General features: G+C 43.9%; 1 protein-coding gene across 1 annotated transcript; it reads right to left on the bottom strand.

Moving 5' to 3' along the window:
- Positions 1-8,502: 8,502 nt before the first annotated feature.
- On the bottom strand, positions 8,503-9,459 carry LOC102380842 (olfactory receptor 52N4-like). Its single transcript, XM_014523917.1, has one exon. The coding sequence runs from the start codon at positions 9,457-9,459 to the stop codon at positions 8,503-8,505; it is 957 nt and encodes a 318-aa protein (XP_014379403.1).
- Positions 9,460-13,905: the final 4,446 nt, after the last annotated feature.

Here is a 13,905-nt window from a genome sequence, read left to right as displayed (position 1 = left end):
TACAATCTTTCTCTTTCCCAGACTGAGCTCCAGCCAGATCCCAGTATCACCCAGTTCCTGGGGATTCCATGTCATTGCAGTAACTGGGTTTGCACAGGGGGATTGTGGTTATCACGTTTGCCTTTCATATTGCTCTGGGTTACATTTGCTTAGTGCCCTCTCTGCTTGGAAGCTCTCACCTGTATTTTCTAGAGACAGGGACAGTAGGAGGGCATGCGGATTGCTCTTAAAGCAACAGGCAGCAGAAGGTCTTTACCCAGGTTTCCCCATCTCTGGAAATTGTTCCCACTCATCCTCTGGCCAAGCCTCAACTATCCTCTTGCTGGATACATGTCTTCAATAAGGCTTGCTGTGCAGGAGGTTGTTTTTGTGTGTGGATGGAGAGATGCCTGCTGTTTTGGACTTTCATATCTGCATGTAGCTTTGTCCGAGACAAGCAGGCTAAGTGCTGAGTAAATAAACTGGATTTAAAAAAACTATCTGAATTTTCAAGGGTAATTTTTGTCCATCCTGTGACCCTTTTTGTTGCAGGGAAGTAATGGTGTGTTTATGCCTGTGCAAAGTCACTGGGGAAGTATCAGTTTATACCATTTCAGGATTTGTCCCTTGGTTTGTTTGAAGGACCAGTGTCAAGAGGAGTGCTTAGGTAATGTATGGCCTGGTGTTTAAAGCCCTGTGCTCGAAAGTAGAAAATGCAGGTTTACCTTGGATTTCATGATCACTGGGTGAGTGTATTGCCTATTGTGCTAAAATGTGGAGGGAACCTCCTTTGTCTCCTTTTTTGTCTACAGCCCAGCCTTACTGAGCACACTCACTAGGTGTGCACAGACTTAAGTATACAGAGCTAAATCCCAAACCCTGAAAGTGCCAAACACTGCAATTAGGGCCCTACATCTGTGATATATCAGTGCATAAATTGAAATAGGATTTAGCAGGCAGCACAGCATCCTAGCAGTATAGAGCTGGAAGAGATCTTAACTCATCTAGTCCAACCTACTGCTCATGGCAGGGTCATCCCTGACTAAAGCATCACAGACAGGTATCTGTCTGGCCTGCATTTAAACTTCCCTGCCTGGGGCACATCTACATGTGTGCTTTAATCCACATTAGCTTATTTTAATGCACATTCAAGTATCACTAAAAAAAATGCTATTTAGCTAATGTGCATTAAAATAGGCTAATGTGCACTAAGCGTCAGTTAAATACCACGCTGTTTTGTTAATGCATATTAAGAAAGGCTAAAGTGCATTTTCCTAGTACCCCACAATGGAGGTGCTAGATTTAATGTGCATTAACTAAAGCATGTTAATGCTCATGTAGACTTGAAGTTACTAGATTTAATGCACATTAACTAAAGCACATTAATGCACATGTAGATGTACCACCACTGACAGAGATTCTACAGCCCCTCACAGTGACTTGTTCCAGGACTGAACCCTCCTCAGAGTTAGAAAGTCCTTCCTAATGTCTAAATTAAATCTCCCTTGTTGCCATTTATGTTCAGCTCTCTTAATCCGTGCCCTCTGAACACAGAGCGGAAATGGTTGTTATTTTGCTCATAGCAATCTGTCTTGTGTCTGAAGACTATCAGACCTTATAAGTTAGAATAATAGAAAATGAGGGATGGAAGAGACCTCAGGAGGTCACATGTAGTCCAACCCCCTGCTCAAAGCAGGGTCAGTCCCAACTAGATCATCCCAACCAAGGCTTTGTCAAGTTGGGCCCTAAAAACCTCCAAGGATGGAGAGTCCATCCAAGTTGTTGGCTCTCTTCTTTGTTCTCCTGTTTTATAAGTTATTTGCTTCTCTTATCATAAGATACCTCAAAAATTTGTTGGGGAAAAGCAGTGTATAAATAAATGAATGAATAATGAAAGAATGAATAAATAAATCCCTCCTAAATCTTCCCTTCTCTAAACTAAATATTCCCAATTTGAGTGCTTAAAAGAATTAGGATTTAGTCTATAGTGCAGCTGTCAAGAGAGCCACAAGGACCATGTTAATACAGGGATTATTTTAGAGACCATCCCCTTCTATTTGTATCTGCATAATATCTCCCTAGTCATGACAGCAAATGCTTGACTAAAAATGTAAATGTCAGGAAAGAGCATAATGTTTCTCTAGCTTCTGTTAATGCAATGTAGTAAGTGTAAACACGGAAATGCCATCATTTTATAGTCAGCTGCAGTAAAGGAATCTCATGGAGTTTGAAAATCCCTTTAAGGAGGTGAAATCCTTTTAAGACTAAATCATTTTTGGAAAATACTTGAAGGGTCAAAAAATCAGACATGTCAGAAGGCCAGGATTTGGAGCTTGCAGCTGGTGTTCAACATCATTTTGGTTACATGTACCATGGTCTATGCTCAAGGCTGGTCTCTTAGACACCTGGAGGTACCTTCCATCATGTGTCTCACAACTACTGAGGAGATGGCATATGATGATGGATCACTGGATAGCCTTTAAATAGACATTATCTCTTCATCTGCAAACAATATCTTCTATCCATTCCATCTGCTAAGGCTCTTGCTGCGGAGGGTGGGTGGTGTTCTTAGCAGCAGAAAGTCAAACACAAACCAGTTTCCTGATCCAGGAGAGCAGAAATCAGCTCACTGCCATAGAGGATCATTGTTGTCAGCCTGAAGCCTTCAAGAACCACAAGTCAACTCCCCCCCAAGCTCCCGAAGTACCAAGACTGCACTAAAAGTATGCTACAGGAGTGCAATCCCAAGGAGAGTGGCTTGTTCAGAATGAGTTCTCATAGCAGGCACAACACTTTTCATTGACAAAGTGCAACATGGTAGGAAATGGGTCACTGCCACAACCTATAGCATATGATGAGTTGGACAAAACCCTCACCATGTGCTGGAAGGTCCCAAGAGGAGGTACCAGTCAAGTGCTCTGTGTCTAGACATCCCATCAGCTTTACCCTGCACTGGTTCTATTATATAACCATCACTGACCCTGGGCATGTCTACACATTCATTAATGCACCTATAAATGCACCTACAAATGCATTGATACATAAGATGGAGCTTCCACCACCTCTCTGGGTAACCCGTTCCAATGTTTTACTACCTTCCTAGTGAGAACATTCTTCCTGCAACTTGAGACCATTGTTCCATGTTCAATTAGTTACCATCAATTTAGTTTAGTACTTGCTTAATAAAGTACTAACTAAATGTGCAGTAACGAGTGCTACTACACAGTAGTGCTGACACACATTTTTTTTTCATGATGCTTACTGCACATTAGCCTAATAACACTGCACAGTAGGCTACTAGCATGGTTTTCAACCACCACGCTACTGCATGGTGTTATTAGCCTAATGTGCAGAAAGTGTCTCATGTAGACGCACCCCCTGTGACACAAACACCCCTACAAAAGCACAACTCCTGTCATGTTCACCTTGCTTTTCTGCCTAGCAATATTACCTTTAGCAAAGTTTTAACCACATACAACTATTTTTAGCGAGCCTAAGCAGTGGTCTTTCCTAATGCAATGGTAATTTTTCATTTGCTATTTTTCCAAAGGCACCTCAACTACATGGGACAGGAGTGTCTATCAGGTGCAGCAACCTCAGTACTCATCAGGCCTGTGAAAAAGACATGTTGTTTTAAATCATTTTAATACTTATCACAATTGTAATACTCGAAAAGCACCAGAGAAGGGAGCAGTAGAAGGTTGCTATCTTGGACGTGGGCAATATAAGGATGACATTCTCAGCACCTTGAGTTTCAGGGCGTTTCTACCCCTTCCTTGGGTCTCAGCCCAGCTTCGAGTCCTCTTCAAAGGCTATTATGAAGGCTGCTTTGCTGCTCTCCAAGTTGACCCCAGAGCTTTCATTGAAGACTTTTCAGAAAAGCCTTCTGCTACAGCCCTTGTGATTTAAGGGAGAGCCAATAGATTTTGTACTTAATGTAGGTCTACAACCTGCTTTCAAAGGGCTGAAGAAAGCTGAGTACTCCAGAAGCTGATGGGGGGTAGAGGGATGCCCCTATATCACTGACCTTTCCCAAACCCTAGAGAAGAGAGAGAGATCTGTTGGGACATTTCCAGCCTCAGCGAGCAGTTTTGTAAAGAGGCTCTTCACTGTAGCTTCCTTAGCGCTCTAAGTTTCCAGCACACTCAGATGACTGCTTGCCTTTCATTAACCAAGAGACCAGAGTCCACATCAGGATCTGTGACCCAGCCTCCACACAATGGTTTGCATGTTTTCAGAGGAGAGGACAAACTCCTTCCAGGCTTTTGGGGACAGCCCAAGTGCTGCATGAGGATTACCTAATCTCTCCCATGGGAAGACCAGGCTCTTTGCTCTCAGGTACAACATCCAAGGTCACAGTGGCCTGAGTAAGGTGCAATTACAGGGGACATGTTGTCCAGCTTTTGCTTGCTTGGGGTGAATCATGATCTGCTTCTTGGGGCAGATAGCTCCTATTCGGTCCAGTCACAGGTAGGGGCAATGTGGGGAGGTAGGAATGTGTCCACTGAGGACAGACTTTTTTACATGTGTCCATTGAACATGAACAAACTAAGATTTCCCTGGCTTGTAACTTGCCCATCAGTCATCCCCTTTCCAAACTCCAAGTTATTTTTTCCAAAGAATGGGGCACTGGGGCTTTTAAAAGAAGCAAAAATGAATGATAGGTAACCCCAACATTCCTCCCAGTCCTGTTTTACTATAATTACACACATGAGCACAACAATGTATTTTGTTCCTATATTTTAGCTGAAACTTTCCATAGAAAACAGCCAAATGGTTTAAGATTAGCAAAGGTAAAGCCCACTGGAAATGCAATCCCATGTAGGTTAGTGTCAAGCAATCTTAAGTAAAGGCATCACCAGTAATAATGGAAATGCTCCAGTGAGTTCAGTGTTAGGACACGCTAGTGCCGGAACGTATTACCACTTCAGCTCCCTGTAGCAGCCCAGCATTACAGGCCTTTTCATAGCCCAGACCCCTTTAATACAGGAACTGTTTTACAGAAACATCCTTTTACATCTGTGTCTGCATTGCATCCCTGCAGATGTGATAGTAACAGCTTAACTGAAAAGTAAATACTAAGAAAAAGCCGTGGCTTTTGTCACTGTGATTTAACAAGTCTAAACAAAGTGAAGTCAGTACCATCCGATCAGCCCCAGTCGACATCTCTAACACAGTTTGCAGATAATCCCTTTAAGGAGCTGAAATCCCTTTAAAACTAAGGGATTGTTGAAAATGTCCTGCAGGGCCTAAAAGGTTTCCCTCACTTCGCTCTGAGGAAAAAAAAATGCACCCGGCCATAAGATACTTGAATGAATGATTACTATTCAGGGGGCGTATCTACACATTAATGTGCCTTAGATACTGGGCATTAAATTTAGTACTTCCTTAATAAAGAACTAATTAAATGCACAGCACCTGAAGTTACTGCACAGAAATGCCATCACATGGTTATTTAATTAGTCTTACTGCACATTAGCTTAATAACTCGGTGCAGTAGGCTATTAGCGTGGTTTTTGCCATTACACTCAACTGCACAGTTTTATTAGGCTAATGCGCAGTAGGCATCTTGTGTAGTTGCACCCAGGTTGACAGAAACAGCAGAGTACTTCAAGCACATGGACAATCATGTTATATTTAGGCCTTATTGGCACTGTCTGCCATAAAGAGCCTGGGAGGGAGAGAGCCTACTAATACAAATATATCACAATTACCCCTGAGATGACACACTACAGCACTGCCAGTGACTGGAGTGAAGTTACCACATTTCACTTATTCAACATGAGGCGATGGGCAATTCCTGTAGGCTTCCTTGACATGATTCATTCTTCTGTCACCAGCGCTGATATGGAGTAAGGTTGTTGGGCCCCGGGTCTGTCCAGGTAGCTCTTTCAGAACTGATGTGGTACAAAAAAGAGAGCGATGCTCCCACAGACTCACCTCATTTTACCCTGCTGGTGTTGCTGTGGTCATGGCTATGGCTGGTGGAAGAAAGGAAGCCTCAAGGCACTGGATTTTGTAAGTATGAGCTGCCTCAGGTTTATTTCAGGGGTAAGATGTGCGTGGAACTGCCCCACTTGTCAAGTCACTTTCTGGGTCCAAGGCATATACAATTATCATTGGTTTTTTTTAGCGTGACTGTGCACCTGGTAAGGTGGAAGGAACCATCTCTTTGCATCCTTGTGGAATAGCCTCATCATCCTTTGACAGATCTGCTATCTTTTCACCCCCTACACTACTGAGCTGAGCACTGGTGCAACCAGCAAGTGGATATTGGCCATTGCAATATAGACCACAGAGCCATGTGTCTTCCCAAACTTGTGCACCATCAGCAAGCCAACAAACAGCTCACAGAACAGGAAGATGGCACAGATTTGGGAGGTGCAGGTGCCCACAACCTTGATCTGTGCCTCCTAGATCTAACTCAAGAAGTGCAAAGAATGAAGATATAAAAGAAGCAGATCAGCAGTAAGTCCAGTCCAGTGGCAGACATGATAACAATCAAACCATAGGCAAGAAGATTCACCTTCCTGTCAGCACAGGTCAACTTAATTAAATTCTGGTTTGAGGGGTAGAAATGCAAGACAGGGGAAGCAGCAGGATGAACTGTAATGGAAATTATGGCTTAATTGGTATTAGATAAACATGGAGAAATATTTCCCATGACTAAACATTCATAATGAGGGGTATAGCTTGTTCCCATATGATAGGTGGCAAAAAAGGAGGGAGACTTTCACTATCTGCTCTGACATCCAAAAGCAAAAGAGTAGTTGAATTGTTGAGGGAATATGGGTAAAGATAAAGTGGGGAAAGAAGAATAGTGATATTATGGATGGGCTGTGTTACAGACAACTAAATCAGGAAGGAGAAGTAGACAGGGCATTCTTCATGCTGGTAAGGAGAATGTGTAAAAATGCGGGATTTAAACTTCTCTTCTATCTATGGGGAGAAAAATACAGCAAAGCATAAAGAGCTACCTTCAAATCCCCTTAGGTTGGGAATATAACACTGACACGGCTAAAAAGCTTTCTATGTAAGTGCATTTTGTACCCCTTGCACACATTAGATCTTATTCCCCCACCTAAAGAATCCCCTGTTGCCTCTTGCATTTTGTTGTGATCCACTCGGGAAGGCAAGGAAACTGCATGCAAGTCTCTGGGTGCATCTACATGTTCATTCATGTGCGGTAATTATGGTGTATTAAGTTTAGTACTTGTAAAAACAAGTACTAACTTAATGTGCTGTAATTGGTGCTACTGAGCATTAGCGCAGATGAACACTTTTTAGGTGACGCTTAATGCCCATTGAACTAACCTACTGTGCATTAGCACGGTTTTTGCCAGCCATGCTGATGTGCAGGAGAATTAGTCCAATGGGCATTAAGCGTCTCATGTAGACTTGTCCCCTGAAATTTTACTTCCAGAGGAAGCACAATTAGTGTGTATTTGTTACCAGAGGAAGAATTTCCCATATTTAAGAGAATAAAATAGCCTACTTCATGGGGCACTAGTCCAGGATTAGGGGCCTCTCTTATTAGTGTAGTTTGAATTTATAACTTCCCCTTCCCAGCAGAACCCTAAATCCCAGGTCATTGGTGAGGTATTGCCAAGAACACTCTCCATCCTTTCTGTTGAATCTGGTCCATTAGAAAAAAAGAAAGGAAGGCATACGTAGCTAGAAGGATGACAAGCGATATTGTTTCTGGTTCAGAGAGGAGGGTAGAGGGCAGTCAGCCATGAGTTCCATGTCAGAGAAGCAGGAGTAGAATGAAATAAAGTGGATATAGAAAAAAAATTGCATAAAAATATTCTTAACAGTAGGAAAACAGAGTAAAGCATGGTGGGAGTTTGTATATTTCTCTTCTTCACAGTTTTCAAGAGTCTGGAGAAGCATCTTTTTGGTATAGATAACAAATGTGAATGCTGCCTCAGTCCAGGTTAGATGTCCTTTCCAACCCTACAAAGTCTGGGACTGCAAGGAACTGGAACAGACATTATCTGTTCTCCGACACATAAAGGGCCATATTTACAGGAGATATTACATGTCTGCATTAAAATATATTTGATTATCTAGTGGGTTTAGTCAGCAGTTATGAGGTGGATCTCTGACAGAGCTATATACAGACTGAGCATCCAACACAACAAGCATCTCCCCACCTGCAACCAACAAACCCCTGCCTGGGTATGAAGCCTTATTAAACAACTTCAACATGAAAGAGCCTTGTTGGGGCTTGGGAAGATGGTAGGTGGGTGCCATTTACAGAACCATTTTACACCTGGCCATACTCTGCCTCTTCAAAATCCTGGGGTGATGAATTCCACAATGTATGTGGAATATATGTTGGGTAGAAAAAAGAATGCTACTTCTTTCTGCTAAACCTGCCACCTATTAATTTCAGTAGACACCCTCCCTTCCCCACCATTTTTGCATTCTGGTACTTGTACCTTTGGTGTTCATATCAGAACGCGAAGGGGGAGCCATTTTGTCCCCACCATAATTAGCCTGATTTTTGTGTAATACCCATCACTTTTCTCCAACCTTTCCTCCCTTAAATAGCTTAATGACACTCTCTTGGATCTGCTTGGTCTTCACCCCATATACAATGGGGTTGAGCATTGGGGGCAAAAGCAAGTAAAGGTTGGCCATGATGATGTGAATATGTGGTGCGATAATGTGACCCCCAAAACGGTGTGTGAAGAAAGTGAAGAAAGCTGGTGTGTAGGAGATGGTAATAGTAGAAATATGGGCTGTGCAGGTGCTAAAGGCCTTCCTACGAGCTTCTTTGGAAGACAGGCTAACTACAGCCCTGAAGATCATAATGTAGGAGATTGAGATGCAGAGGATGTCAAAGCCCCCAATTAACATGGCAACTATGAGGCCATAGATGGCATCAACCCTGATACTGGCACAGGCCAGCTTCACCACAGACATGTGGTCACAGTAGGTGTGAGGGATGACATTGGTGTGGCAGTATGGCAGCCTCTTGGCCAAGTATGGGAAGGGCATGATGAGGATGACCCCCCTGAGGAAAGTGATCAGCCCCATGGCAGTGATGACTGGGTTGGTCAAGATGGTGCCATACCTCAGCGGGTAGCAGATGGCAATGTAGCGGTCCAAGGCCATGAGCATGAGCACGCCAGACTCCATCCCTGTGAATGTGTGAATGAAGAACATCTGGACCAGGCAGGCATCAAAGTCAATCTCTCTCAGCTTGAACCAGAAGATGCACATCACCTTGGGCATTGCAGATGTGCCCATTGCAATGTCAGTGAGGGAGAGCATGGAGAGGAAGTAGTACATGGGCCTGTGCAAGGCTTCTTCAATCCAGATGAGGTAGAGGAGGCCACAGTTTCCCACCATGGCAATGAGGTACATGGAGAAGAATGGGATTGAGATCCAAATTTGATCTGCTTCCAGGCCAGGGATCCCATTCAGGATGAAGGTGGAAGGGGTGAGGTGAGTGAGATTGAAACTTGTCATGGCAGTTGTGTGAAGATCATGTTCCCCATTATCCCACTTTCAGCAAGTTTTGATCTCTGGGAAGGAAGAGAACATACTGACAACAGCAATGACAAATATTTCCCAAGTTCTTTCTAAGTGGGCATCCCAAAACCTAAGGGACATTGCACACTGTATGCATAGGAGAATGTATACATGGGGGTAAGAGCTGTTGCATTGGGACTGATGGGTATAGATACCTGGGTTAAATAGTTTCTATTAATAGCCTATGGTTTAAGACCCTCAATGCTTTCACATTTTTGGCTGATGTTTTCCCGACTGTCTCCTTACTCAAAGGAGATTTCCTGAGAAAAATATTTGAACAGCAAGTGTATTTATGTGCTTGTTTGAGAGAAATGATATAAAGATATGGGTATAAAGTGGCTCTTTTTTTCCCTTTTCACCTTGGTTTTTCCTAAAGACTGAATCACAGCACAAGAAAGTAAAGGGCTTGCAGGTGGCCTGTGTTCCCAAATGCCACACCTTGTGCAGGATTGCTACAGAACAACACAGTTATGCGATATTAGACTTTTGTTCAATGAGTGAAGCCTTGATAAGACAAGGCCACACAATGCTGTGTAAACAGTAGAGTGGGCAGTAAAAATGGGAATGAAGAGATGTTATACAGCTGCAATTGTTACAGATTTATGTCAGCAATGTCTGTATCAATAAACTGTCGACTCTCTGGCTATTAAAAACAAAACAAAACACTGCTCTATTCTGGCCACATGCCTATTCTACCAGGTTTTTTTCTTTAAATCATGTGCTTGGACATCATTGCAGCCCTTAAGAGCTGGTCTGTGGCAGCTAAATCTCTCAGGATATTATTCTTCAGCAATGGCTTGGCTATTACAGTTAATATCTTTATCACTCATCTCTGCTTTGCTCCACAGATGTTAGGGGGAGCCAGGGCAAAACAATCAGGGTCCCTTTTTAATACACTATGCACACATGTACACATGCACATTTACTGAGCAGTAATTTAATTTACTGCACAGTTATCAAAAATTAAAGCACATTACAGATGCACGTCTACATGTGCACACCCTAATATGCATTGTCTATGGTGACTTATGCTGATTTGGGTGTAAATTTGACACCTGCATGATGCAGGTATCAAAGTATTATGTCCAATTAGTTACTTTAGGAACTCATGTAGTAAAACATGTCTAGACATCTTATTGCAGAGTAACACTGTGTGTGTGGACTGACTTGGGATGAACTATAGTTCCAAATCAGTCCACAGAAAGAATTACTGCTCTTTAACAGTTTCATGTATAGACGTTGGTGTAAAAACCACTTACTGTGCAGTAAATGCCTGTGTAAATGTGCCCTATCAACACTCTTCAGAGGAGAAGGCCCTTTGGCAACTCTGTGATGCCTGGTACTTTCCAAATAAAACCTTCATTGGATCAAGCATGCGCTGAGACCTGCAGAGGCACTTCTAACATCAGATCATAAGCCCTGCCATTGGGATTGTGTCCTGAGCTGCAGCAAATCTCCTGCCCGCACTTTCTTGATGGTCTCCGGGCTCGTGCAGTTCTCAGGCATTAATAAGGTCCTTAGCAAGAGGTTTTTTTGCTTTAGGCAAAGATGAACTTGGCACCCTTCAGCTCAAAAGCCCTAAGCCTTTCACACAGCCAGCTCCGTGGGCACCTTATTTTTCATCATTTGCAAGCAGAGCCACAGGGGGAATGAGAGGCAGTGATGCTCTTCAGTTCCCACCCATGTTGATAGAAGTGTTATACATGCATGCAACCGTTACATGATAAAAGCACGGGAGTTGTTCGGAGGTCTGGGAGGCTCAACTTCTGTGCCTGCAGCGAGTGGGGCAGATTTTTAAAGGAGTGCCCTGGGCATTCCCCAAGATCCTTTTCATCCTCTTACTCAACCTGGTAAAGTAAGAGAGAAGTGTATAAACAGGCAGGCTCTTTAGGAGAACAGCTCAGGCAAGAACAGAAGGCAGTTATTTCAGAAAAAGGATCAGGTAAGGAGGACAGTGCCTTGCGGTGGGATGAGGTACCTCTCATCCTGCATTGCAGAGTTTCCTCTGCAAACAGGGCTCCAAGGAGAGGCTTGCAAAGAAACATCTGGCTGGGTCCCAGCATGCACAGAGCCTGGCTCATTTCCTCTTCACTCACATCCAAGCTGAAAAGGGCCTAGTTACTAGTCTGGCAGGATGCCCACACTTGATGTATGTCTTAATATTTCAGCAAAGGCTGCACTGAATTCCAAAGGAGACGGAAAAAGCACCAAGTGCCCTGTGGGCTTTCTCCCAGCCACATATCAAAGACCTGCTGATAATGAAGGGTGATTAAGGGTTTTTTAAAGGAGAGTACTCAAAAAAATGGTTTATAGGAGCTAGTGTTCAGCAAAGTTAATTTGGGGAGGAGGACTACCTCTCACCCTCCCCTGACGCCAGGGGAAACTAGCTGAGTTCTCCAGCACAAAGTCTCCGTAACTTCTCTAACTGCGACTACAGGGGATCCTCACTTCAGAACAAAGTTTGTCCATGGCAAGAGGCTTAACACTTCCCTTGGGCACAGCAGGGCTCTGGTTTTAGACCTCATCAAAGACTTATCTGCTTTCAACCTGCACTAAAAGGTGCCTCACAGGCTTTTAGACTTGGGCACCTTTTGGGTGCTCTTCTCCGACCTGCACATACACATATCAGGAAGGAATGGTGAGCACAGATAATCTTTGCCTGAAGAAGGGTGTTTGTACCTAAAACTGGCAAAGAAAAATGTTCACAACTATTTTAATTGGCCTAATAAAAATGATCAGATTGACCGAAATAATCTTGTCTGCTTAAGTCCTTAGATCAATGCAGCTACAACCAGCAGTGCAGAGCACTGACGCACTAAACTCAGCTGGAGGCTTTTGAATCAGGATCAGCACATTCCCAAAATAAGCTCACTTACCCAAGGCCCGGCTGATCTGAGTTCTCTGCTCATGGTAGGTTGTGCAATTGGTGTAAAGCTATGAACTGCTCTTGTAAAGTGTGGGGATCATTTATAAGGCCTCCATGTCAAGTCCCTCTGGGCTCTTTATCTCAGCAGTCATATTTGCTTGTGTCCCTTTGAGTCCACTGAGATTTGCAGTGTGGAGTGAGAGACGCCTGAGGGTAATGAGGACATTTTGTGCTACCTTAAAAATATTTGCAGACAAAGAGCATGCAGAAGTTTTTAACCTCTTCTTGGCCCTTTGGATGAGTGGCAAAATGTCTGACCAATGTAGTCCCTTGTGCTACTAAATGGCCCATGCTGCACTGTGTTTCTACTGATGTCAGGGCATTGCAACCAGCATCTGAAGGCTATAGGTGTGAGGCTGAGGAAGAGAGGTGTAGGTAAAAGAGCAGTAAGGCTAAATAGCTAATGACAAGGTCTTTTAGGTAAATGTAATATCTTTTATTAGACCAACTCAATAGTTGGGGAAAATGTTCTTTACAAACTTTTGTGTACAAACACCCTTCTTCAGGCAATGGGGACTTATATCTCATAAGATACTTCTCTAACTTTTGGCTTGTGCTTTGGGAAAGGTAGCAGTACTCTTATTGCTTTTTCCCATCTCTGTCTGCTGTCTGAATCTCCCTGTATCCCAATTTCTCCCTCTGGAAAATGGAAAATGGGGATGAATGCTGCCCATCTCCTCCCAAGGTGTCGTGGACAATAATTCATTCATGTCTGTCAAACCTTTAAGGCACGTTGGGAGGAAGGCAGTGAGAGAAAGTGGGGACTATTTCAGAGGTTGGATGCAGCTGTGTTACATAGAGGGGATTACTTGGTAAATCATCTGATTTGTGTGTGAGGTCCCTGGCATCTACATCCCCCATACCGAGAGACCTTGAGAAAGGCCTTGCTCCCTTGGGACCTCCAAAGGGGCCAGGCCCAGGAAGCTCTGGTCTCTCAAGCAAATCAATCATCTTGTGTTTCCAGTTGCATTTTGACACACGACAGGTTCAGTCATCTCGCTCCACATCCCTCCCTACCCCTGCTCTCTGTGCAGTGACAGCCCTGGGCTATCCTGATGCCCCTTCCTCAACCCTGAGCTGTGCCCGGCTCCTGGTCTGAGTAATTCCCTCTCCCCTTCCTCAGCAGTGAGGTTTCCAAAGGGAGCAACGCACGCCTGAAAGAAGGCAATGGCCTCAACCCACATGATAATGGGAGGCAGGAAGTGCAGGACTGGGACTCCTGCATCACTGCTCAGACCTGGGTGGTGAGAAGGCCATGGGAATCCTTTAAGGGGGTGGCAACTCATTTAGCAGCAGGCTGTGGCCTAATAGGGTTAGAAACAGACTCCATGGCTTTCACCCTGACTCCTCAGGTGCCCTTGTCACTCAGCCAGAGGGGAAAAATTGGGTGATTATGGGAGTTGGGGTTTAGCCAGGGACCCAGACCAGTAAGAGAGATTGGGACCGTAAATCTGCCA

The sequence above is a fragment of the Alligator sinensis genome, unplaced genomic scaffold (assembly GCF_000455745.1).
Source record: "Alligator sinensis unplaced genomic scaffold, ASM45574v1 scaffold364_1, whole genome shotgun sequence".
Classification (NCBI taxonomy): domain Eukaryota; kingdom Metazoa; phylum Chordata; order Crocodylia; family Alligatoridae; genus Alligator; species Alligator sinensis.
Note: the sequence above shows the minus strand (reverse complement) of the source record. Positions and strands in the feature narration are given on the sequence as shown.